This window comes from Culex quinquefasciatus, chromosome 2 (assembly GCF_015732765.1).
Source record: "Culex quinquefasciatus strain JHB chromosome 2, VPISU_Cqui_1.0_pri_paternal, whole genome shotgun sequence".
Taxonomy (NCBI): Eukaryota; Metazoa; Arthropoda; class Insecta; order Diptera; family Culicidae; genus Culex; species Culex quinquefasciatus.
The window spans coordinates 58139145-58166204 of NC_051862.1; the positions used below are offsets into that span (position 1 = coordinate 58139145).

Below are 27060 nucleotides of genomic sequence, written 5' to 3' on the forward strand. Positions count from 1 at the left end.
AATTTTACAAAAAATAACGGAATTTAACTACTTTAGACTCATTGTAACTAAATTTTACTCATTGTAACTAAATTGAACTTAGTGTAAATAACTGTAACGAAATAAAAAAAAACACGTTTTGCAAAATTAAATGACATTTCACTATAAATTGAAATCAAAATAAATTAAAATCAATTTGACTAAATATGAATCAATTTAACTACGTTTTAATCATTTTAACTAATTTTAAATCAAATAAACTAATTTTAAATAAATTAAACTAATTTTAGATCAATTAAACTGAATCTTATTAAGCATAAATATATTTACTTCTACAAAATTTCACATATATTTTACTAAAATTAACTACATTCAACTGAAATAAAATCAATTGTGCAAAAAATTTAATCATTAATTTCTAAATTTAACTAACTCTAATAAAAGTTAACTTAAATTGAAATAAACTAAACTAAATAAAAAATTAACTAAATTAAAACAAATAACTAAATTTGAATCAATTGGCTACATTGACATCAAATTAACAAAATTTAACATAATTTTACTTCATTTTACTTCATTTAGATAAGTTTAGCCCAATTTAACTTTACTCAACTTAATTTTACTAAATTCAACTTAATTTTACCTAATTTAAATAATTTTAGCCAAATTCAACTAAATTTTACATAAATGAACTAAATTTCGCCAAATTTAAAACTAAATTTAATTTAATTTCATTAAATTTAACTTAATTTCACTAAACTTAACTTCATTTTACTTTATATAACTAAATTTAAGTAAGTTTTGCAGATTTTACTAAATTTAACAAAAATTTTCTTCATTCAGCAACATTTTACTAAATTTAACCATTTTAATCAAATTGAACTAAATTTAGTAGATTTCAGCTATTTTTTTTTCTAAATTTAACTAAATTTTACATATTTAGCTAAATTTAGCTTTAGTTTACTAAATTTTACTACTTTTTACCTAGTTTAACTTACGTGAACTAAATTGAACCTAGTTTATTTTTTTAAAATTTTTACTAAATTTTAACAAATTAAACTTAATATACTTGTTTCTACTTATTTTTTTCTTTGCTTATTTAAATTTAACTCAATTTAACAAATTCAAACTAAATTAACTTAATTTACATGAATTTAACTAAATTTTACTTAATTAAACTTATTTCAACTAAATTTAAGTAAATTTAACTTAATATAAGTTAACTTAATTTTATTTTCCTAAATTTAACTAAATTTACCTTAATTTCACTATTTTTTTTAATTTAAATTAACTTAACTTCATTTAACCTAGTTTAACTTTTTTTAACTTCAACTAAATTTCACTTAATTTACCTAAATTTAACTTAATATAACATAATCAAACTAATTTTTACTTAATTTTGCAGAATTTAACTTAAATTACATTAATTAATCAAAATTTAACAAAATTTTAAATTTTGTAAAATTCAGTTGAATTTTGAAAATTTTGTTTAATTTGGTGAAATAATGTTTAAATTTGTAAAATTAATTTAAACTTAGTTAATTTTGTTAACATTTAGTTAATTTGATTAAAATTTAGTTACTTTTATTCAAATTTTGTTAAATGTAGTTAAATTTAGTTAAATCTGGTTCAATTTAGTAACATTAAATGTTCGATTAAATATGATATAATTAAATTTATTAAAAATTATCAAAATTTCGTTGAGCTGCTCTAAATTTACTTGAATTAGATTTGATTTAGTTAAATTGATTTTTAATCTAGTTAAATTTATTCTGATTTAGTTAAATTGATTAAAATATTTTTAATTTGTTAGAATTTAGTTATTTCTAGTTAAATTTATTTAAATTTAATTCAATTATGTCAACTTTAGATTAAATTAAGTAAAATAATTTAAAATGATTACCTGAAATAGTTTCAGTTTGCTAATTTTCTTAAATTATAGTAAGAATTACTCAAAATTGCAAAAGTTAAAGAAATTTACTTAATTTTTTTAGTAACATTAATCAGTTAAATTATCAAAATTTTGGTAATTTGTTTATGTTCAATTAAAATTTAGTTAAGTTTAGTTGAAATTTCTTAACAAATGGTTTCCTGTTTTGATGCTGTAAAAAAATGATGTTGCTAATTTTTATTTTTGTATTTTTGAACTTCTGTATTTTTTTATTTTTGTTGATTTTTTAATCTATGTTTTTTATATTTTTTATTGCAATCGAGAATATTAAATTAATAATTGTTTAGTGTTTTTGTTTAATTGTATATTCGTATCTGTAATTTTTTGTTTTTTTTTTTTTTGTATTTTTGAATCGATGTATTTATATTATTGGGAATTTCTACATCATTAAAAAAAATTAGTAATGATGGAAACTTTATGTCGTAAAAGAAATACTGAGGGAACGAAACACAGTAAAGAATCGATAAAAAAAATGATGTGGGGGGACATTCAAATAAAAAAAAAAAAAAAAAAAAACATTGAACTTTGAATAGTAAAATAAAAGCTACTTTCCTGCAGATGAAGCAGAACAAAACGGGTGCGAAATGTCAATTCTATCTCGGAAGAAAAAATGGGACAAAATGCGGAACACTCTAGCAAACCAACGCTGGTCAGTTGAGGTTCCCGCTGACGGTACTCATGCCGAAGTGACCTCGGCCGGACCCGGCGGCGTGACGTCCCTAAAGTTGTGAGTGGTTGCATCTGCTGCCTCGAGTTGGTCAGCTCGGTTGCGGTTGATCCGACGGGGAACAATTAGTTGGCCCACCGACGGCTGCAGTGGCGGCGCAGAAAACTGTTTCCCTCCGGCGGCCGTTTGGCTCAGCGCCGACAAACTGCGCTGGATGTTGGGGCAGGCGGACGGGATAAACTGCTGCACGGCCGGGTTGGCGGCGGCCGGTTCGACGGCCTACTCGTACAACATCATGCGCAGCAGCTCGTTCTGCATGATGCTCTGGTTGTGAATCTACAGCTCTTGCGGGGTCGGAATATGCGGCTGGTGTTGCTTTGTGCTGCTGGTTCTGGGCCAGGAGTTAGTTGCCTGCTCGATTTCGGGCAACCATGATGACCAGCACCAGTTGGAACGGCGGAACCAATCACTGGAGCACGGTCCGGATTGGGCGGTGCCGCTAACGATCCTCAAAAATCGAGTCAACGTTCTCCAAGTTGACTCCGTTCCGCTGGCCCAACCTCCGGCGGCCATCCACTTCCGCGGCCATCCACTCCGGCTCCTCCTCGATGACCGTGTCCTGGAGGCGGTAGTAGTGATGGTGATGGTGGAATGAAAATGAAAGATAAAAACTTACCTTTAATCTGCCGACCAAAACACACCAGAACAACATTTTTTTTTCTAGCCAACTGAAAAGTTCAAACGAAAAAGTTTGACAGTTCGCGCGTTATGAAAAAAGAGAGAGTGTGCGTTTTGGCATGCACGAAGTTTATTGGTGTGCGTGTGCAAATATAAAATCAACATTTTCGTGGATTGAGTCTTGGATAGAGGGTCTGAACTGGCACTGGGGATGCCCGATTTTCGCCCGCAGCCCCCCTAAAGTTAGAGTGGGATAGTAATCTCTGGATTTGTTTGTTTGTTTTGACAGGTGGCTGGTCACCAAGCATAGATTTTTGGAAATGTTTGCTGTTCAAGTTATATGGATTGTTTTAATTTCAAATAGCTTGTGGAGCAGTTAAATTTTAGTTATTGAGCACAGTGTCCCTCAAATAAATTCAAATATTTTGATTTGGCTTTTGGGAAAGAGCATCGCCTAGGAATTCCTCTCTTCCGGGTTGTTTATTAGGGTGGATTTTCATGGATTTTTCGATGACCGACATCGAAAGCGGCTTTCGATGCTCGTGGTCAAATTTGGTCGAAAACTCATATTTTTCGACCAAGTTAAGAGGTAAAATAGTTTAGATTGATTGTTCATGGCAGTACGAACAATAAAAACAAATACTAATTGCCGGAAAGCCCCGAAAATGTGATTTTCCGACTTTTGATTTTCGATGCACGAGCATCGTAAGATGACCGACATCGAAAGCATAGTCACTACCATGCTTTGCTAAAATGTCAGTGCATCGTAGTTCGATGCCTGTCCTGACAGCCATATTGCTGCCGCGACACCATGGACACAAACCAAATAACGCTGTGAAATATTTCCGTGAATATTTCAAGCAGGCAAGCGTTTCAAGCGTTGTGTGGCAAACACATGAGATTTTTCCGATGCCAAAATGGCAACAATGGAATCGGCTGATGTTGATGTCGACAAAGTTTTGAAAAGAGGCGATAGGCTACCTCAAATTATTTTAAAGTGGGTTTTACGTTTTCAAATAACAAGAAAGAATTTTGATTTTATTTCACAGCATGAAATGTATGTAATTCAAGGAAAATGTTGATTGCCATCTATGATACGAGTGATTCCCATAAACATAAAACATTTTTAGACAGTACGCTAGATCAAAGTGTGTACGGTTTACCATGCACGGAAAGTTGAAAACATGGAAAAATAGAAAATAAAGCAATAAAGCAATAAAGAAATAAAGAAAAAAAAAGGAATAAAGAAATAAAGAAATAAAGAAATAAAGAAATAAAGAAATAAAGAAATTAAGAAATTAAGAAATTAAGAAATTAAGAAATTAAGAAATTAAGAAATTAAGAAATTAAGAAATTAAGAAATTAAGAAATTAAGAAATTAAGAAATTAAGAAATTAAGAAATTAAGAAATTAAGAAATTAAGAAATTAAGAAATTAAGAAATTAAGAAATTAAGAAATTAAGAAATTAAGAAATTAAAGAAATTAAGAAATTAAGAAATTAAGAAATTAAGAAATTAAGAAATTAAGAAATTAAGAAATTAAGAAATTAAGAAATTAGGAAATTAAGAAATTAAGAAATTAAGAAATTAAGAAATTAAGAAATTAAGAAATTAAGAAATTAAGAAATTAAGAAATTAAGAAATTAAGAAATTAAGAAATTAAGAAATTAAGAAAAAATGTCAGAATTTCTCAATTTCTAAATTTCTTAATTTCATGATTTCAGAATTTCAGAATTTCTGAATTTCTGAATTTCTGAATTTCTGAATTTCTGAATTTCTGAATTTCTGAATTTCTGAATTTCTGAATTTCTGAATTTCTGAATTTCTGAATTTCTGAATTTCTGAATTTCTGAATTTCTGAATTTCTGAATTTCTGAATTTCTGAATTTCTGAATTTTTCAATTTCTAAATATCTGAATTTCTGAATTTCTGAATTTCTGAATTTCTGAATTTCTGAATTTCTGAATTTCTGAATTTCTGAATTTCTGAATTTCTGAATTTCTGAATTTCTGAATTTCTGAATTTCTGAATTTCTGAATTTTTGAATTTCTAAATATCTGAATTTCTGAATTTCTGAATTTCTGAATTTCTGAATTTCTGAATTTCTGAATTTTTGAATTTCTAAATATCTGAATTTCTGAATTTCTGAATTTCTGAATTTCTGAATTTCTGAATTTCTGAATTTTTGAATTTCTAAATATCTGAATTTCTGAATTTCTGAATTTCTGAATTTCTGAATTTCTGAATTTCTGAATTTCTGTATTTCTGAATTTCTGAATTTCTGAATTTCTGAATTTCTGAATTTCTGAATTTCTGAATTTTTGAATTTCTAAATAACTGAATTTCTGAATTTCTGAATTTCTGAATTTCTGAATTTCTGAATTTCTGAATTTCTGAATTTCTGAATTTTTGAATTTCTAAATATCTGAATTTCTGAATTTCTGAATTTCTGAATTTCTGAATTTCTGAATTTCTGAATTTCTGAATTTCTGAATTTCTGAATTTCTGAATTTCTGAATTTCTGAATTTCTGAATTTCTGAATTTCTGAATTTCTGAATTTCTGAATTTCTGAATTTCTAAATTTCTGAATTTCAACTCACCCCATGTTTGTACAGTTGACTCTATGGCTGTCAATTTTCTCAATATCAATATGGCTCCATCTATCAATTATTTTTCAGTCTCTTCAAATAGCATACTTTGATTTTTCGATCTATAATTAGATACTTCCCGTTCTCGCCGGTCTTATTTTGGTCTATTTTGTCGTGCTCTACTTAATGCTGCCAAACATTATTAATATTAATATTATTTTGTTCTATACGGAAATGTATTTTGAATGGTTCTAAATTAAAAGTTCCCCTGCATTTGTCCAAATTTTTTATTTTTGGTTTTTCCGTGCACGTGTTGCTTTGTGTTGACGTTTCCCCAAGCGTTTCTCTCCCATTTTCTACCGTTCCTTCTTGAAACGCTTGCGGGAAAAATGGCGGTCTGCCCGTTATTTAGGTTTGAGTCATAGCTAAGTCATAACGCCATCCAAGAGCATCGTAAAAATTTCGATGCTCGTGCTTACGATGTCGTTGCATGATCCATGAAAATCCAGCCTTAGATTTTCCAAGTGGAAAACGAATTCGCCTCCGTATTATCATTGCCAAGATCTTTTTCCACCTCCAGATCCATGAGCACTATCTGACGAAGTTATGGTTTAACCTGAGGTTTTAATAGTAGCTGTTTTCCGAAATTAGTACAGAGGTACCTTTAATGAATTTATTTCAGGGATTCCTCACTCCCAAAAACATGCCATGCATTATATTCTTTACAGTTTTCAATTCAAACGAATACAAATTAATGTACAGGCAACAACATTTTGTTCTTTATGAAACAATTTCTTAGTCAAGGATAGTCGTCATTCCAGGAAATGATTAAACAAAATTCTAGTCCTGAAAGTGAGATAAGTCAGTACATTTAGTCAGACCAGGATTAGGACAATACACTAAAATTAACCGGATAAGCACGAACATTCCATCTGATAAACATATTTTTTGGTGATCTGTTCAGTCATTTCTCACAAACTGGCCAGAGAATTTATTCTTGCCATAAGTCACGTGAAATCACAACCAAACATAGAAACCTTCTGCTCCAAATTCGCGCACCTTTTAACTTAAAAATAAAACCAATTATCTGTAATTTTAGCAAGAATACTTTTTTAATTTCTTCAGAGTCATTAGACTTTGTTGTTTTGGGTTTGTGAAAATTTTTAACAAAACAAAGACAACGTCGGGTTGCTGCGAAAAAAAAGTAACGCTCAGAGGCCTACGACAATCGAATGTTTTGCTGAAGGGGGGATGTACCACGATGTACCGCGTAACGCAACCATAAATTAAATGCCAGTGCTCCCTCTGGATTACTCTGTGGATACAGGTCCTCAAAGTCGGGGCCTCAAAAAGGACTTTTTTCGGTTGTAGCAGGTTCCCGGTGGCCACAGTGCCCAAAACCGGTTCTGCCAGTCGGAATCGCAAAGTAGACATTCTAACCTTTCATTTGCGGTCAAGACATCCAAAATCGGTCAAGATTCCGAATTTTGGCAGCCAAATACATTTCTGGGTCACATAGACCCGAGTACCTTAAGTGTATGTACGAAACGAAGACCATGGCCAGGTTAAACGTTATTTAGAACTTCCGAACCCTTGTCAAATGGAAAAGGACCCAGCGCGTATATAGTTGGTAGTAACAGTATTCCTAATTCCAGTTGTATCACACCAAGTCGCAATGGCCTAGTGGTTAGCATTTTTGCTTACCGAACCAAAGGACGGGGGGGGGGGGATCGAACCCCGACTCGCGTGACTTTTCGTGATTTTTCGTTCATGTTCAGAGTTTCAAGATTTATATTTCCTATTATTTCTCGTTGGGAGCAGATGGGAATCGAACCCAGGACCATTCGCTCATAAAGCGAACACCGTAACCAATCAGCCACGGCCGCTCTTGTATAAGTCCAAGGAAGGTTCTTACGCCGAAAACTTACAACTTTGACCACTCTGGAACCAAATTCCGGAAAATCTGCAGATTGTATGGGAAAAGTTACGTAAAATCAAATTTTGATCACAGGAGTCTAAATAAGCAAAAAAGTAAAAAACGTCAACAAACGAAAAAAAAGCAGAACGAAGTTTGTCGGGTAAGGCTTGTGCTTTTATATTTTTACAAGTTAATATTTTGTTAGAAACAGTCTCTAGAACATGTGTAATCCCAGTAATTCCACAGTAGTTTTGTTTTTGAACATGTTTGATTTTTCAAAAACATCAGAACCACTACACTTTCTAGATAGATAGTAAATGAAATGGCCTAACAGTTCCATAAAAATAGAAAAGTCAGAAGAAAGGTTGCCGTACCAATCTTATTGACAAATGATCACAAAAGTCTTCCAAGTTTATGGTATTCTGAATATTTTCATTGGCATGCAAAACTCGATGGATCAACTAGGTCCTCTCAGAAAGAGCTGTGAAGTAGGACCTTTTCTTTTAAGAAGGGCCGCGAAGTATTTTTTTAAATTGATTTAAAAATACATTCTAAATCCTTTGCGGTCTTAAAAAAGGGTCATTGTACTCAGAAAAACAAGCTTTATCGTCGTAAACAGTACTATTTAAGCTTAATTTTAGGACCCAATTGTCATATCATGAAAAAATTGGTCATTTGTCAGCAAATCAATAGTTTGTTTGAAAATTCATGGAACACAAAAATTAAATTCATGTGTACTGTTCCGAAAAGTCCTATCCTAAATTTTAGTATTGATATTTTATTTTCCTCAACTTTTATATTTGAATTGGTTTTGATTTTCTTTGTACAGGTAGGGGAACTATACCCTTTCTCAGCCTATTTCTATTATCGGCCTATCAGCACTTTGATCATGAATTACAGCTTATATAAAGTGTTTTTGACTGTTCCAAAGTAATAAATAGCTCTAATAAAAGTGAGCAAGCAACTCTCCATTGTAGAAACATCTGAAAATGTTGATTTAATAGCAGAAACGGCAAAAGTGATGAGAACTGGTCGAACGGCTTAGTGTGATTAAAATGGGTATATTTCCCCTACTTATCTAAAATATATAAGGAGCATCCATAAACCACCTGAACGCTTGATGGGAGGGGGGGGGGGGTATGATGTTTGACCACGCCACGATTTTTTTTTGTATGAACAACTGTCCACGAAGGGGGGGGGGGGAATGAGATTTTCAAAAAAGTATTCACATAATTTATGGATGGTCCCATAGCTGCATTGTTATGTTTTTGTTCAAGGTATGTTTGCTCAACTGAATAAAATTGTATTTTTCAACGATCATATATTACATTAAATCGTGCTTCCAAAGCATTTAAGTGAGTTAATTTAAAACTTTACGAAAAACATTATTTGGTATTTACTAAATATGAGATGTCAATTTAAAATATAGAATTGAAACTTTTTTTGAGAATTCTTATATGAAAAATCTAGTAGCAAGAAATTCAACACGACATCTGTATGTGAAAGTTGTAACCATCATATGGTTTTTGTTTCCTACCCCACCTAGGTAGGTTAAAAAGGTTAAAAACAGCTGTCAAAACCGTCACGCGGGCCGAGAAGTGCAACAGTTAAATTTGCATAAGTAAACATAGGTTTTCGTTCAGTTTAGTTTTAAATTTTCTGTGATTTTTTCCGTTTTATTTGTGTTAAATCGGTTTTCCTAATTTTAAGCCAAGAGTTGATCTATTAGTATTTGTGATAAATTATCCTTTTATATCGAATATTTAATCATTAAGAATTAAGTGATACAATGCCATACTTGAGAAATGTTCCAGACATAAAACAAAAAAGACGCCCAAATCATCATCATCTTGGCACAAAGAGAACCCAGGCACATGCAATTGAGTAGCATTTAACAATCAACCTCTGCAACATTTAATCAACATAAACATATCTCGAATAAGAGTAAATCGTCGTTGAAACTAGAACCAGATTGCCATCTTATGTATACGAATACAACAATCGCGTAAAAGATCAAACAAACATTCCTCCAGAAGCCACTCCTTTTTACACGATGGATTTGTCACCAGCAAACTCAACTCAAACTAGTGGTGCCTTATCAAAATGTTGTCGCCTATGTCTAATTAAGTGTGACGAGCTGCATGCCCTTTTTGCACCATCATCAAATGGATCGAATCTTGCCGAGCTTGTCCTTCATTTGACCGGAATCACCGCCAATGAATCGGACGGACTGCGGGGTATTTGCGCATTATGCTACAACCATATCTACGATTTCATGATTTTTCGCCGGAAAAGCCAACAAACGAACGCACAAATTGCCAAAACCGTGGGCCAACCTCCGATAGATCCCGTCGCCAAAAGCTCTGAAGAAGCCAACAATAAATTTACCGAAACAATACTGCGAGATATACCGACCCTGACCGAGGACCAGGAAGCGTTCAGTCCATCGGAACATGACCCACAAAACGATAGCAACGATGGGGATTGGACACCGTCAGACTCGGATCAGGAGAAGCAGGCGACCTTTGAGGAAAAGTTTAAAGTTCGGAAGCTAACCAAGCGTGACTTGAGACTTCCGAAAGCCTATCATGGCCTTTGCAATATATGCGGGAAAGAATACAAGCACCTGTGGAGACACCTGGAGTCGCACAACGCCGTTACGGTGGACCGCTGTAAGGTGTGTGCAAAGGAGTTCAAATCGAAAACGGGATTAATGCTGCACGAGCTAATGCATCAGGAAGCAGAACATAAATGCGATCAGTGCCACAAAAAGTATAGGACAAAGTAAGTAGACGCAAAGCACGTTGCGTAACTGCCGGTAAACCAAAATTAGGTATTAGAGGGAATTGATTAAAACATTCATTGAAACTCTATACATAGCATATTCACTAATTCGAAATCGCTTGTCTCGATAGTAAAAAAATAGTAGTTTATGCAACAAGTTGCAAAAATAGGAATTTTTCAGCACGAGTCGTACATTTATCCAACGAGGTTCACCGAGTTGGATAATTACGAAGAGTGCTGAAAAAATCAAGTTTTGCAACGAGTTCCATACAACATTTTTTGCAATTCCAAAAAACACACACTGAGTGAAATTTTATGTCAAATTTTCATGTATTTTGTCAATAAATCGTTTAAATCAAAAAAATGTTGAAAAGTGTTACTTTTCGAAATAAGTGCTGAAAAGTTCAACTTTTCAGCACCTATTTGAGTGCTGAAAAGTAGAACTTTTCAGCATTTATTTTGAAAAGTGTTGCTATTCGATTCTGTTATTTTTGGTACAAACAAGTAGGCTATTTCGTCGTTCAAGAATGACAGGAAAAGTAAGTAGTTTCACGACGGAATTGCAAAAAAATGTTTTTTAAACTACATATTTTGAGGGATAAAAAGTTAAATAAAAAAATCGATTTTTTTCGTGAATCTATTTTTTCGAAAAGTCCAAGTCATAATCTACAACTCTGCCAAATACACATTTACAAATCCATTTTGTGTGACCAGCCCCAAATTGTATGGAGACTTGTATGGAAAAACTAATGGTGCAAAATTTCTAAGTGTCATCAAAATAAAAAAAATAAAATTTAAAAATCGCTAATTTACGAAACCGTACTCCTCATGATAGTCCCCTGTACTGTATACATTCAAAATTTCCAGGAACCGTTTGAAACGCCACTACCGCGTCCACACCAACGATCGGCCCTTCGACTGTGATAAGTGCGAGAAGAAGTTTTACACCAAGTACAACCTGGAGGTTCACAGCCGCATCCACACTGGAGTCCGGCCTTACGCTTGCCAGTATTGCGGTTTGCAGTTCACCCACAGCTACGCCGTCAAGAACCACATGGTCCGCTTCCACCTGGAGATACTGGCGCTGAAGTGACTCTCTTGCTAAGGACAATGAATGACGCACATTAAAAAAACAAAACTCGTGATTTTTTAAACAATAGATTTTAACTCAACACATTTTATTGTATTTATATCGCATTTCATAAATTTTATAAAATTCAGATTTTAACTCGCTTCATCAGAATAAAGCTTTTAATCAGTTAACTCTACAAAATTTGAATCAATTCGAAAGCTCCAAGCTCAGCAGGCTGTTGTTTATGGTTTCTTATCTCGTTTCACCATTGCTTCCGCCCGCAGAAATATCCGAGAGACTGGCACTTTTGGCACAGCTCCTGGGGGTGTTTCTTCGTCGGGTCCGACTTGTCCAGCCCATCCGGCTTCTCAAGTGCTCGCTATCGGGAACAATGAGTAAACATTAAGTCGTTTAACTTTGATAAGCCGCCCCAAACCAGACTTGCCTGCTTGTGTGGATAAACGACAATATCGCACCGGGTGCACTGTTGGCCAGTGTTGGCCCACGAATTTCCGGACATCCAGGTCCTGTTGCACTTGGGACAGCGATACTCACCGAAGCACCGGGCTGCGCCCTGATAAGGAGTCTTGTTGCCGGTGGCGTCCATCTTTGCAGGGAGAAAAGAACTGACAGGTCAGCGCGTGGGTGGATGGTGATCAGCACTTGGCGCTTGTCGAACACTGAATGAGTATCGAAGTAGGCTTGAGTTCTATTCGCTGGGTCTCCTACTTCAGGCGTTCTGAGTCATGAAGACCTACACGCAGAGAAATTTTGTTCGATTATAAATAGTATCCGGTTTAAAGATAAATCAAGCATTATTTTAGACGATAGCAAGATAATGCGAAATTATTTGAGGTTACTGATAAACAATGCCGTTGGCAGTGCATTTCAGTGGCTTCAAAAGTTAAATTTAATCTTATCTAATCGAACACAAGTGCAGCCAGTCCGGAGAATGCACCCTGGTTAAATTACGCCCCATGTTCTTTCTTGTCATAGAGCATTCTGTGAACAGATCACATTTCACGAAATCTACATGGGAGGAAGGATGCGTGGACATACCGTATCAAACGCTCAAGATCTGTTTTGATGTGGTGTATGTTTGTATGTGCAGTTTTTTTCTATTTTATCTTTTTTGGTATGGTGGTTAAGTAATAATATGAACATTAAAATAAATCATATAGCGAATATATTAATAGTATAAATAGGCAGTAAATTAAAAGACGATTCCTGGAAGCTGTCAAATAAATAACTAAAATTAAAAGTACGAATGCTTCAGATGATTCCATTGCAGTAAATATAAAGATAATCCAGGAATTGAAAAAAATAACCATTATTTAAAGGACAACTGTTCCAGATCGTTCCATTACTGAATTTGTAAGTGTCATGAGTTTGAGAATTAGGTTTTTTTCATATTTAACTCCATTTAACATCTAGGGGAAATATACCCATTTTAATCAGTCTAAGCCGTTCGACCAATTCTTATCACTTTTGCCGTTTTGCGCTATAAAATCAACATTTTCAGATGTATCAACAACGAAGAGTTGCTTGCTCACTTTTGTTTGAGCTATTTATTACTTTGGAACAGTCAAAAACACTTTATGAAAGCTGTAATTCATGATCAAAGAAATAGGCTGAGAAATGGTATATTTCCCCTAGCTGTTTTTTATTTTTTTTATATATTTTTTTTATTTTTATTTTTTTTATTTTCAAGGTATCACGATGCTTTTGCGTAATTAGTAGCTTTCAATTTCAAATATCTAATCAGTAAAAAAAGTGGTAGAGTTCAGAAATGGATTTCAGTGACCAGGGTGTTTGGTAGGAACGAGAGTCCCTGAAATATGATTATAGGTAGGGTTGTGGCAGTGCGTGGCCGAATGGTTACGCTGTCCGCTTTGTAAGCGGATGATTCTGAGTTCGATTCCCATCTGCTGCAACCTTCCATCGGATGAGGAAGTAAAATTTCGGTCCCGGCCTTGGTTGTTAGGCCGTTAAGTCATTCCAGATGTAGGAGTCATCTTCATGCCATAAGTACAAACAACACACCAAACCAAGCCTACTCCGGTGGAATCGCTGGCGACGGTTGGACTCGCAATCCAAAGGTCGTCAGTTCAAACACTGGGGTGGAAGGTTCCTTGGAGTAGAAAGAGGTTTGGGTGCTCTCCCCATTCAAGCCTTCGGACTCCTAGGTTCGAGCAGAAACTTGCAATAGAGACCACAAAAGACCCGGGGATCGTTAATGTGGATGGTTTGATTTTTTTGAGGGTTAGTGAAATTTCACGATTTCGCGAACAGCGTGAAATTCGTGAAGTTTGGCCTTTTCCGCGAAATCCCGTGAAATGTTATGTTTGTGTGAAACTGTTACGATTTTTCTCAAAATGATTTGTCTAACTCAAATAGGAATAAATATAATCTTATGAACTACTGAGCAAAAACGAAGTTGACTTTATAGCTGTCGGCCACTATTGCTAGTACCAACCACTAGTGTCTTCCTTTTATCTTCAAGGACTTCGCCGCCCTGGCTCCTAAGTGTATGAAAGTATGGCACGGAGCGACGGCGCCGAATACCCATATTTACACAAATAATTTTAGAGCGCCCGCCGCGGGATTCGAACCGGCGACCTCTGGATTGTGAGTCCAGTGCGCGGTCCGATTGATCCACACGGGCGGGAAAACTACTGAGCAACTCTCTACGAAATCGGCCGATTTCGACCATTTTTATTTTTTGTATTTTTTTTATTTGACTCAAACTTTGTGGGGGCTTTCCCTATGACCAAATAAGCTATTTTGCGTCATTGGTTCACCCATACAAGTCTCCATACAATTTTGGCTGCTGTCCATACAAAAATGGTATGTAAATATTCAAACAGCTGTAACTTTTGAGTGAATTTTCTGATCAATTTGGTGTCTTCGGCAAAGTTGTAGGTATTTTCAAAATTTTTTTTTCAGAAATGGTCACTCATGGTCACTATTTTTAAAAATTGAAAAACTGCAAATATTTCGCTAAAATCAAACTTTCGGTGGCTATATCTTGAAAATCTGTGAAGTACTTTTCGATTGCAAATTAAATTTTGCATTTAAAAGTAATGTCAAACTTGTTTTTGCATAAAACTTCGATTTTTTCCAAAAAATACTATTTTTTCAAAAATTCATAACTCGGCGGCAGATTTTTTGACCATGTTTCTCTATGGCTCAAAAGTTGCGGATTTTTGTCCCCTAAAACATATCAAAAAATCTCGAAAATCAAAAATTACTTATTTTGGGAAATTGAGTTTTAGTAAAAAAAAAGTTGATAAAAAAATCTGCAAATTATTTTTCCGTGTACCTATTTTTTCTCAAAAGTCCTCAACAATACCTACAACTTTGCCGAAGACACCAAATTGATCAGAAAATTCACTCAAAAGTTACAGCTGTTTGAATATTTACATACCATTTTTGTATGGACAGCAGCCAAAATTGTATGGAGACTTGTATGGGTGAACCAATGACACAAAATAGCATATTTGGTCATAGGGAAGGCCCCCACAAATTTTGAGCCAAATCAAAAAATACAAATAAAATCCATTTCCGGTTTTGGTAGAGAATTGCTATACTGTAGAATTAAGTGAGTGAATACCCTTGTTTAATTATTAAAGTGGACGGCGTGAAGTTCGAGAAATTTATCAATTGTTTTTCAAAATAACAACAAAATTAATATTTCATCCATACATACTATTTAAGTTAATTTTATTAGTTTTCAATTGATACGCAACATTTGAAGAATTTTCCAGATTGTTCAGTGTTTTTAGGAACTTACTAAGTTTAGTAGGTAATATTTGCATTCGCTGTAATAACAATTTTACTGCTACTCACGGTTAGGAATATTTGGATGGAAGTAGCGCACCCTGCAGATCAAACCGTAAGAAAATTAGAGTTTTCATACATTTTTCGATTTTTCCCATGCAAACTTCACCATCGAGTATCAATGGTTAAACGTTGATCGATTTTGCTCATATTTGACCCAGAGTCCTAAAATAGCTTAAGGAACAATATTCAGCTTGTGTAGTGTAATATTTCCAGCAAACAAAGAAATAAAACACAGTTGAAAAAAATCATAGTATAGGTATTTTATCTTACTTCCAGATTTGGACGCAATCTCATTAAACAATAAAAGGCAATTCGTCGATTTGGTTCGCATTTTATTGTTTCGTTTTTGAATAAAGATATTCTTTGGCACATAGTTTCACAAAGTTGCTTTGCTGGTATTGTAGTACGGTAACAATCTGTAATCTTCTTTCTTCTTTCGCTCAGCGGTAAAAAAACCTTCTAAAGTTCAAGATTATATATAATGGTTTCGATAGAGTTTATAGCACAAACAAGGTAAAAAAAATCACGAACACGATAGAACATTACTATATACAGATTAGCTTTCTTTCAACTGGCAGCTGGGCGTACTTTTTTAGTTTGTTTTTTAGCTTATTCGTTCGATTTAAAAAGAAAATTATAATATGGCACATTCGTCCTCTCCTTATCCTCGTGGATTAAAATTGCACTAAATCATGTGCTTAAATGAACTGTCGTGAATACATAATGGGGAAATAAAACATAAATTATAGCTTCGTTTACTTCAAGCAATGCTCGCGGAAAAGAGTTTGAGAATGATGGTCTTTGAAAAGTCTAGCATAAAAGGGATAACACAACACTGTTTTTTAAATTGGCCCTTTTTCTCACAATTTAGTGAAATGTTGATCTTCACAACTACTGGATTCGTCTGCAGTAGTATCCAAGTGTTTTGCACTTTTCACACAGCAGCTGCGGATGGACCTTGGACTGATCGGAAACGTCCAAGCCGTCGGGTTTCTCCAAGGGACGCTGAAATTGTGGAAATAAATCGTTATGTATCCGTACTTCAAGCCCTCTGGGCAGTGCAACCTGTTTGTGCGGATACACGTTGATGTGGCACTTGATGCACTCCTGGCCGTGGTTGGCCCACGAATTTCCCGACATCCACTTCCGTTTGCACTTGGGACACTTGTACTCGCCGAAGCAACGCTTCTTGCCCTGATACGGCGTCTTGCCTTCGGCCTTGGGACGAGCCTGTTGAAAGAATCAATTGAAGCGAATTAGATTATCTTTTCTCGATTCATTTTAATCGATTAACACTGGAACGCCCAACGCATGTCCAACTTACACGGACGCCCAAGCCTCCGAAAAAAGGTGGAACGGTAACTTCAACTCGCTGGTTCTCAGGCATTACTCAACCAATCGGGACGATTCTTGTTTCCAGTGATTTGTTAGAATGTCTAGATGATTCTAAAATGTTGCAGAACTTGATTTGAACATTGATTTTTTTAAAAATGACTGCCTCCGCGGAATGTTTGGTGAATTTTTTTTTACACGCGAAAAAAAGTTGGAACGATGGTTTTGATCGCATAAATTACAGATTTGATCAAATTAAGTTCTGCAAAGTTCTAGAATCATCTAGACATCCTAACAAATCACTGGAAAGAAGAATCATCTTGATTGGTTTAGTTATACCCGAGAACCAGCGAGTTGAAGTTACCGTTCCAACTTTTTTGGAGCCTTGGGCGTTGGAATGTTAACAATGATTTACTTTGATTTACTTTTATTTACATTAAATTACTTCTTTATTTACGTCAATTTACCTAGATTTTCTTTGATTAACTTTCGAAAAAAATTTCAACAAAACTCACCTGCGGACAATCTCGAATGTAGTGGCCCTTCTTGAAGCACAAGTGGCACAAATAGTTAGCCGGAGGAATTTTGCTGTACTTTTGGTTCTGCTGTCCGGCGTTGATCCCCAGCAGCGAATGTTGATGTTGAAGATGGTGTTGATCCGTGTACCCTCCGCTGCCCAAAAGCGACCCATTCAAGCGAGTTCCAGCCCCGTTACAACCATTCCCAAGCCCGTTCAAGCACTCCAGCCCGTTGGAATACCCGTTACAGGTTCTGGGACTGGCCAGAGGTTGTGCGATGTGCTGTGGTTGCTGCTGTTGCTGATGATGAGGGTGATGGTGATGTTGTTGGAGCAGTTGACCTTGGGTCGTAGAATGGTTCGGGGTTTGGTTCCGGCCCAGGCCGAATAGCGTGAGGTCGGTAAACTGGTCACAAAGGTCGGTAATACTATCGGCAAGGGGTGAGATGGAATCGTCGCAGCTCTGCGACGTTGGAAAAGGGCTCCACAGCGCGGGAAACAGTTTGGAATTGGGCTGGAAAGAGAATTGGAATTCCAAGAGTTTTTTTTTATAGGTGCCTATAAGCTGTGAAGCTATGGAGTAGACTGGCTCGTCGTTATATGAAAAAAAAAATAAAAAATAAAAAATAATCAAATCAAACCAGACCATAGTTTTTAGGATGCCTTTTGGGCCTCAAAACAACCCCCTAAAATTTAAAAGCGATTGGATACGTCCACACTTTGCGCATTGCATTTCAATTTTGTATGGGAATTAGTTTGGGAAAACCCTCTTTTTTTAACATTATGATTTTTATTATTTTTATTTTCCACTAAAGTTTTCAAACCAACACAATAGCGTTGAAGTTGAGAAAATTCTCTAAAACATTCCCGAAGAAAGTATTGTGCTATCTTGCTCCTGTCAAAAGATACAGCGACTTAGACCAGTTTTGAGCACGCTGTATCTTTTGACAGTAGCAAGATAGCACAATACTTTCTTCAGGATAGTTTTAGAGAATTTTCTCAATTTCAACGCTATTGTGTTGGTTTGAAAACTTCAGTGGAAAATAAAAATAATAAAAATCAAAATTTAAAAAAGAGGATTTTCCCATACTGATTCCCATACATAATTGAAATGCAATGCGCAAAGTGTGAACGCAACCAATCGCTCCCAAATTTCGGGGAGTTGTTTAGGGGCCTAAAAGAAACCGAAAAATACATGTTCTGAAAAATCGACCTTCTCGAGCCATCCTACTATGGAGCTTCCTATGTTTGTGAAAATTTTCCAAATTAAAATCTAGATTTGTACTTTTCTGCCGTTTTACGGCGATATGATGTATACGCCATTTTGAACATTTTCAATTTTATTGTACAGTCTGATAAGGAATCTTAAAAGCTACCTCCTGACGAAAGAATTTTTCAAAAAGCTCCTCAGGGGCTCATTTTATTAAGCAAACAAACAATGATGTATACGCCAATTTTACTCATCATGATGTATGTATACATTGGAATTGATAGAAGTCAAATTCAATACTGTTTGAATATTGATTTGAGGTATTGGGACCATATCAAGACTGGGCAATTTTTTATTACATTATTTCGATTTAATTCTTAAGGGGACGTCCATTAGGCATCATCCATAAAGTACGTCACGTTCTGAGGGAAGAGGGGGGTTTTGAGAAAGCGTGACGTTGCGTGTTAAAAGCATAGGGAAATCGTGACAAAGGGGGTGGAGTAAATTTTGGCTGATTTTAATGTGACGTACTTAATGGATGACACCTTATCCACATCCACGTAGACCCTTTTTTGAAAATTCTAGACCCACCCACCTCCCTTGCTGACAATTTTTCATGCAAAAAATGTGTTTATGGAGCATAGACAATCGCTAAGGGAGCGTTCTTTTATTACGTAACGATTTTTAGACCCCCCTCGTAACAAAATTTCCATACAAATTTTAAAAATTTTGTATGGAGCGTAACACGGCCTCCGACCCCCCTCCCCCCAACTGTGTTACGTAATAAAAGAACGCTCCCTAATACCTCCCCCCCCTTAAAGTATCCACGTGGACAATGCATTACGGGATTCACTAAGCTATCAAAATAGCTGGCACAAAAAATAAAGCCAGCTTTGATCGCTTTGATCGAGCAATGTATACATACATCATTGGGCAGGAAAAATAGTGATTTTTTATTGCTATTTTTTCGGCCAAATGATGTTTGTGGTTTAAAATCGCAGAGAATAGGAAAAAACAAGAAATTTTGTAGAGGCCACATTTTTATTGTACTTTTTAACAGTTTCTACAGAGCAGACCTAAAATTAGTCATTTTAAATTGAAAAAATGAATAAAAACAGAAAATCGTGTCCATAGCAAAATCACCTCAATGGCGTATACATCATATCGCCGTAAAACGGCAGTTTTGCTCAAATGTATAAAGCTGGATTTTACTGACTATCACAGAGAAATAAGCTTAAACAAATTATTCTGAAAATAATTTGGTTTTTTCGAAAAAAAAAACAAGTTGATATTTTTTTAAATTTCGTCATGGTTAAAAAGGAAAATACTTTCATTAAATGAGGCAAAAAAACATTTAAACATGATATTTTGATACTATCTTTCAGCAAGATGAAGCACATTTATGTTGGCTATGTCGATTTTGTCTCTTTTCTATCTATTGACATTTAGCCAATTTATTTATTTTTACTAGAGCGTATTTCCCATCACGGGAAACAAATCGTGGGGTTTCCAGAAAATAAAAACATTTCGTTTTCTGGGAAATTTGTTTATTTCCCAAGAATTCCAGAAATTCAAACGGAAGTTATTCATTTTATTAACTTCATGGCACTAATAATGTTTATTTTGTTTTCGTTCAATTCAGCTCGTTGAAATTTTAAATCAATAAGAATATATTTATTTATTGTTATATTTTTAATCTCTTATTTAATCTTTTTTTCTGGAATGGAACAAATTCAACCAAATACCGTGGACAAATTCAACCAAATACCGTGAAATATTATCAACAATCAAAATCAAACCATCCACTTTCACAACCCCCAGCTCTTTTGTGGTCTCTATGCCAAGTTTCTGCTCGAACCTAGGAGTTCAAAAGCTTGAATGGGGAGAGCACCCAAACCACTTTCTACTTCAAGGAACCATTCATCCTTTGGATTGCGAGTCGAACCGCCACCAGCGATTCCACCGGAGCAGGCTTAGTTCTGTGTAATTATATGGGGGAGAAGACTCCTACAGCTGGAATGACAAAACGGCCTAACAACAACCAAGGCCGGGACCGACGTTTTACTTCCCCATCCGATGAGATGCTGTAGCAGATGGAAATCAAACCCATGATCACCCGCTTGCCAAGCGGACAGCGTAACGATTCGACCACGCTTGCTGGCTCCCAAAAAATAAATTGGTGCAAAAAACTGTTGCCTCAAATTGGAATTTTTATTCAAAAAAAAACAGTTGATTGTAAACCATTAAAAAAACATTGTTAACGTTTATTTTTATATTTTTAATCAAAAATTACTATTTTAGTATTATTTCTGATTTTTATGTTGGGCTATCACATTGAAAACAAAATTTTACTTAGGAAAAAAACATTTCCATAGATTCTTTGGAGTTTAATTGAAATTATATATATGTTTGAATTTGATGTTTTTTTCATAGAGGTTTATTTTACTAGTTTTGTTGAAAATTGTTATTTCATAAACCGCGCTGACTTCGATAGACACTTTATTACAAATATTAGCCTAAATTGTGAAAATTGATCTGATTCAATCATTTATGTAACTTTTAAATGTAAATTTAACTTTTTGTTTTTGGATGTTTTTGGAAGACGCAAAAAATGAAAATTTTGTTTTACACTTAACACTTAATATGAAGTTTGTCCCACACACAAGGTTACGTGGTGAATTTTCGCGAAAAAACTGGATTTCCTCCTGATTCCAAGAATAAAGTACTGGATATTGTAGGCTTTTCTGAAAGAGCACACGATTTTGAATCAAACTGCATCAGTAACTCAAAAGCGATAAAAATGCATATGGGACATTCATGCGACCAGGAGCAGTATAACTGTAATGATTTATAAAACTATTGCGATACTTTTTGCTTCAGAAGTTCCGAAAATGAGGCTTGACATCTGATTTTTTTAATTTGCTTGATTTTCATTTCTTTCATTGTGATTTAATTCTCAAGTACTCAAAGAAGGTTGAATAAATTGACGCAAATGGACAAATTTGGCTAAATATGGAGACATTTTAATGAATTGTATTTTAAAGAAAACATTTGCGTGGGAAAAATCCAGATTCAACGTGATCTAGGCTAAAGTTATAGAGTCTATCCATCATTCACGTAAATATCGAAATCTAGCAAAACATTGTAATAGGGCCGAAGCCGAAGTGAAAACAAAGAGTCTATCCTGCTCGTTCCGAATATAAACATCAACTGACGTTTAATAGTGATTGAAAACGGAATTACCCTAAAAGCTTTCAAAGCAAAGCAATCCACTTTAACGACCCCGGGTCTTTTGTGGTCTCTGTAGCAAGTTTCTGCTCATTTCTAGGGTCCAAAGGTTATGTGTGGTGAGTCACCCAAACCTCTTTTACGCAAATGGACCGACGTTTTACTTCCCCGTCCGATAGAAGGCAACAAAACTCTCATCATTATTAAATAACCCTTTGCTGATTATTTTCACTTATAGAGCAATTCCAGCTCAAATCAGGATTTTTTCTGGTGCTTTTGTACCCGACCCTCTCCGATTTCAATGAAACTTTGTAGACATGTTATCCTAGGCCTATATAAGTCATTTTTGTGCATATGGAGCCAATAGTACTCGAGAATAACATTTGAGAAGGGCGTAAGGTATTTAAATATTTTAGTATTTTGCAATTTAAAAATTACTGTATCTCGAAGCCGTTGCATCGTATCAAAAAGTGGTCAAAAACAAACTTGTAGGAAATTGGACGGGCTTTATGATAAAAATACACTGAAACAAAAATACACGCCACTTTTACGTCATTTTTCAATTTTTAAGTTTAAAAGTTAAATTTGAAGGTGATGTCACGATTTTTTTTCGCTCAAAATTTTTGAGGAAATACCCTAAGATGTTACCAAAAGACTGACGAAAAATTCAGGATGGTATGTCTCTCCTAAAAAAATACAAAAATCATTTACTAAAAGTTTTTTTAAAAAGTGGTCTAAACGTCAAAATTTTTAAAAACCGATACTGGGAATCGTTTCCCCAGATAATTTTACATAAAAGTCTCCATATTGACCATTTTCCTATGTCCAATCCTTGGGAAGATACAGCGGTTTTAAAAATAAAAATGTTAAAAACGGGATTTTTTGTGGTTTTTGGCATTTTCTCTATGACAGACTTGGTTTTTCAGTCTCGTAAATATTTTTACCGGAAAGCTCGTCCAATTTTCCATACCTTTGACAGCTTTTTGATTTATATCGTTTTTATATTTACGTAATCAAATTTACTACTGTTTTCTACTACACTGAAAAAAATATTCTATTTTCAGTTATAAGCAATGTAATTAAGCTTATATCTGTAAGCCCTCATCCAATTGAAATGCTCAGAAAAATTTCTGAGCAAATCTCTTAAAATATGAAGGTCAAATGAAAAGTTTGTTGATAGATTTCCGCAAGTTTTTTTTAAATTTGTAGGTGTTCCAAATAAGGGAAATAATATTCTACAGAGAAATAATATTCTACTGAGTTGAATTCATTAAACTGTTTACTAGTTTGGACAGTTTTCAAAATTGTGTTCACAACTGTCATATTACCCCTTCTTAACATCTAAACTCTCAAGCTCGAGAAAAAGGGGGAATATGTAAGGAAATTCCCCTTTTACTCAAGCTTGTGAGTTTATGTGTTATTTGATCAATTGTGTTTTCTGGTTTCAAATACATTGTGCTTTTATTTTGTAACTATAAGCCCGCCCCCGATTTCAATGATTTTTTTGTAGGGTGCATAATATACCAGTAATGTTATGTTTCAGTGATCAGACATCAATAATCATTTTTTCAACAAAAAAAATGTTTGCAAAACATCGTTCAGCACAAATATTTAAAACATTGTCAAACGAGTCCCACCATTCTAGAAATGTTTATCAACGAGGGAAAAAGCTATATTTTTAAATTGATTGTACGGAAAAATGAAAGACGTTACAATTGTTTTGATAAACTGAAGTCAAGTATCAATATCGAAAAATGACTAAAATTTGAGTTTTAACATAGGTTCATTGCACACATTTTTCAACAGTTTTTGTATATCAGTTTTTGTCAAGGAAAGGGACATAAATATTTTATAATTCAATTATTACTTTTTAGGAAATTCTTAAAGGGGGAGACATAAATATTTAACATAATTTTGCCAAAAGTACATTCAAAAATACTAAAAATTTAAATGTATTTGGCATGTAGCCTGTTGACTTAGTTTATTGTTGAAAATCTATTTTAAATTATAATCCTTGCCACGATTTTTTTCATACAAATACATTATTCTAATAGACCAATAAAACTAATTGAGGATTGAGGAAAAAAACATTTGTTTGCTAGAAAAATCATAAAAATGGAACCAGCTTAACTCACCTGTATCGATTCGCTCGAATGGTCCACGTTGGGCAGATAGTACCACTGCAGTGACGATGAGTACAGCCCGTTGGTCCCATTCGAGCGCGGCTGGACCCCCTCCAAACCCATCGCGACGATCTACTGGCTCCGTTCGATATCACAAAACACGTTCTCCAGGCCTGCCAACGCGAGTTCTTCTACGCCTCAACCGGCTGAGATTAAATTTTGTGCGTTTTATTTTGGTTTTCCACCCGCGTGTTTTTTCTTCCCCTTTCACGCGACACAATTTGCAGCCAGCTTTTGTTGTTGTTTTCCTCGAAATTTCCACTCAACTCTTCAACGAAAACACAGCATGTAATGCGAGGCGCAATGATTTTTCTCTTTTTGTGTTTCTCGCTTGGTTTTCGGACTATTTCGGTACGTAACTTTCCCGCAGAACCGAAAATTTGATACCCACAGTGCGCACCTTTTATTTTCCCTCAGTAGGCCTCGACGGAGTCCACGGCCAGCCAGGGAGGTTCGAACACGCGTCCACGACTCTACTTTGGTTCGTGTGTTGTTTTAAACTATAAATATCCCTTCTTTGGACTATTTTTAGCCTAAATGGTCTAAGTGAAGTTGATCTTTACTTCACGCGAGCGCTCTCTTCCCGAAAATCATCATCAGCACACGCACTTGTACGGTGGAAAATGGTTCACCTTTTCTGAGATGTTCGAAGATTTTCGCGACTTTTCAAACGATTGTTTTTCGTGCGATTTTCTTCCTGCTTTTCCGTGACACACTCCCCTAAGAGTGTGAGGTCGCAATTTTAAACATTCACCAAATCGCACAACTCGGTGACATGTTTATTCGAAAGTATTTTTTGTCTGTCTTCCGTCTTCCACTGACCATTCCCCGCAATGCGTGATGAAATTCGTGAAATTCCTCAAGGCACGGTCAATCCAATCCAAACCGTTGCGTTGCAAAATCTATCCTTGCATGCACCTCACTGCAAACACATCCAAGATGGCCGCCCAGTTGCAGCCGGCCAGGTCACAAACCGGTGTGGCGCCTGCAGCAGGCCATGTGGCCAATCAGCTACCATGCGTCCGCGCTCGCACTCCAGGAGCACACACCTGGATAACAAAATACACAGAAAAGAGTGAGGTTAGATTCAACTATTCCAACATGGCGCCCGCCCCAAAAGCGATCACCAAGCTCACCTGAATCGTTTTGCTCCCCTCGCTCAAACTGACCGATCGCGGACCAAGGTATGTTGACCCACAAAAAAATGTGCTCCTCTTACCCCCTCAATCCCGACATGGGACACCGACAAGAAACCAGCCCGGAAATTTTCAAGACCTCGCAACGCAACGATCCGACGGAGACTGATCGGAGGATGTCTTGCGGGAAAATTATGGGAAAGAGTTTTCCCCGCAGAGATTGTGAGAGAGAGTCCCCGTTCTGAGGAGTTTTCTTTTGGGATTTTCCTTTTGAGCGAGCGTGAGAGAACGTTTTCCCGACGGAGAGTGGCAGGGCTGCCGAGTTGATCGTGGTGATTAGCAGGTTGAGGATTGATCGTGTCAAGTGTAGGGAAGATTTGAAGATGAGTGAAACTGGCATCACTGGAATGGGACAAGTGGAAATAAATGTAAATGGAAAATGTGATGATTTGAAGATCATATGGTTACGTATCGAGGAAATCGTGCACTATGGCTTAACTTTTGAATAACTGCCCAACCAAAAATCAGGGTCAGGCAGTTAGTGAGCTGAAATCCTATTTTAAAAATATTATAATTTTGGTGCTTTAATTGTTATTCCATGTGCACTTGTGACTTTCTCAATGTTTTGGAATATGTCGTTTTTTACAGATTCACTTTGACCGTGATTTTACTCACATCCTTTAACATTTTAAGTAAAGAAAAAACGGAAAACTTACCAGAAAAAGAGTAATAATTCAAATCAGCCCAGGAAAGGTCTAATAAAACCAAAAATTATAAAATACTAAACAATATACAAAGGCCGTCAAAATCAAAAATAGAAAAAAAAAACCACAAAACAAAAATATAAAAGTTTATTTGGTAGAACAAAAATTTCCACACTTTCACCGGTTCAATCATGCTAAAACTGATTAATAACGCCAGAAAAGCTGGCTTGTTGCTTTCTAATTTTATTGACGATTTGAATGATTTTTGAGCCAATATTGAAGGGGGCAACACGAACTTTCGAAAATATTTGCATCGACCTACACGGAAAAAAGTCAATTCTCAAAATCGTGAATTGAATTCACGAACGCGAGAACCACGAAGAAATATATTCACGTTTATAGTGCAAATTCACCATACTCATGAATAAATTCCTTCGTTGTTCTCACATTCGTGAACTTCATTCACGATTACAAGAATTGATTTTTTTCTGTGTAATTGTTCAAGTTTGTAATTTTAATGAAACATCAAAAACAAAAAACAGGCAAAATGTAAAATTAGTTTTGCAAAAAAAAGCGTTGAATTTGTATGAACAGTTCAAGAGTCGAAAAGAAAACTGGAAGCAGATTCTTATAATCCAATTTATATTAGCTGTATTATGCAGCTTTTCTATAACATTTGACATTGCTCCTTAGGATGTAACAAAATCACACTTTTTTGCGGGCATTTTAGGGGATGATCCCCTAAGTGCACTGAGTCAGAATCCCAAATATGATCCCGATTGGTTGCGACAGGACCTGGCGCTCCGGCTTCAAAGTTTAAATGGGTGCGTTTTGGTTTTTGGCATTTTTGAGTCCTTCAACGAATTTTGGATTTTTCAAAAACCTCATGAGCTTATAATTTGTGTTCCAGGGTACAACTTAGCTGAAGACTGCGAAGAGATGCAATGCTCATATGGCCTTTCATCACACGCGTTTAAATGGTAAGAAAGACCGTAAGAGAAATTTCGTACAGCCCCTTTCAAATTTTGGTCCAGAATTTGTGTATTAAACACATTAAATAGTTTCTCCAAAGATTTTTTAATAAGCATTAATTCGATATCTTCGTCACTTTTCACGATTGCTAATGTAGGGTAAATTCTCGCAGGTTTGGCAGGTTAAGCACTCGCTCCTATTTCCATCCAATTTGCTGATTTTCATTATTAAAACAACTAATTATGCAAAACTTTTGACAGAAACTTGCTTGTTCACTTCTTATTGAACTATTTATCA

General features: G+C 35.2%; 3 protein-coding genes across 5 annotated transcripts; 1 reads left to right on the plus strand and 2 right to left on the minus strand.

Annotated features, from left to right (window-relative positions):
• The first annotated feature begins 9373 nt into the window (after positions 1–9373).
• LOC119767711 (zinc finger protein 37-like) lies at positions 9374–11829 on the plus strand. Its single transcript, XM_038256987.1, has 2 exons — positions 9374–10566; positions 11434–11829. The coding sequence occupies exons 1-2, from the start codon at positions 9836–9838 to the stop codon at positions 11657–11659; spliced, it is 957 nt and encodes a 318-aa protein (XP_038112915.1). The 5' UTR covers positions 9374–9835; the 3' UTR covers positions 11660–11829.
• Positions 11712–12408, minus strand: LOC119767712 (zinc finger CCHC domain-containing protein 24-like). Its single transcript, XM_038256988.1, has 2 exons — positions 12084–12408; positions 11712–12017 (listed from the first exon to the last, which is right to left on the minus strand). The coding sequence occupies exons 1-2, from the start codon at positions 12243–12245 to the stop codon at positions 11901–11903; spliced, it is 279 nt and encodes a 92-aa protein (XP_038112916.1). The 5' UTR covers positions 12246–12408; the 3' UTR covers positions 11712–11900.
• A 3388-nt stretch (positions 12409–15796) lies between these two features.
• On the minus strand, positions 15797–25267 carry LOC6051870. 3 transcript variants are annotated; one of them, XM_038256485.1, is made up of 5 exons: positions 25088–25267; positions 23904–25000; positions 17329–17844; positions 16544–16711; positions 15797–16486 (listed from the first exon to the last, which is right to left on the minus strand). In XM_038256485.1, exons 2-5 carry the CDS (start codon positions 24012–24014, stop codon positions 16373–16375), a joined length of 909 nt encoding a protein of 302 aa, XP_038112413.1. In that variant the 5' UTR covers positions 24015–25000; positions 25088–25267; the 3' UTR covers positions 15797–16372. The 3 variants fall into 3 exon arrangements, with proteins under 3 accessions (XP_038112413.1, XP_001868233.2, XP_038112412.1); XM_001868198.2 differs by having other exon boundaries at positions 16547–16711; positions 25088–25266; XM_038256484.1 differs by having other exon boundaries at positions 15797–16711.
• Between the last annotated feature and the right edge of the window lie 1793 nt (positions 25268–27060).

Bases quoted from the DNA above. Each gene is read 5' to 3' on its own strand.
- LOC119767711 (XM_038256987.1), top strand. From the start codon at position 9,836: ATGGATTTGTCACCAGCAAACTCAACTCAAACTAGTGGTGCCTTATCA. The intron at 10,567-11,433 runs GTAAGTAGACGC...CAAAATTTCCAG, and splicing joins CACAAAAAGTATAGGACAAA to GAACCGTTTGAAACGCCACT.
- LOC119767712 (XM_038256988.1), bottom strand. From the start codon at position 12,245: ATGGACGCCACCGGCAACAAGACTCCTTATCAGGGCGCAGCCCGGTGC. The intron at 12,018-12,083 runs GCAAGTCTGGTT...TGTTCCCGATAG, and splicing joins TCGTTTATCCACACAAGCAG to CGAGCACTTGAGAAGCCGGA.
- LOC6051870 (XM_038256484.1), bottom strand. From the start codon at position 24,014: ATGGGTTTGGAGGGGGTCCAGCCGCGCTCGAATGGGACCAACGGGCTG. The intron at 17,845-23,903 runs GTGAGTTAAGCT...TTCTCTTTCCAG, and splicing joins ATTCGAGCGAATCGATACAG to CCCAATTCCAAACTGTTTCC. The intron at 16,712-17,328 runs GTGAGTTTTGTT...TTCTTTCAACAG, and splicing joins ACATTCGAGATTGTCCGCAG to GCTCGTCCCAAGGCCGAAGG.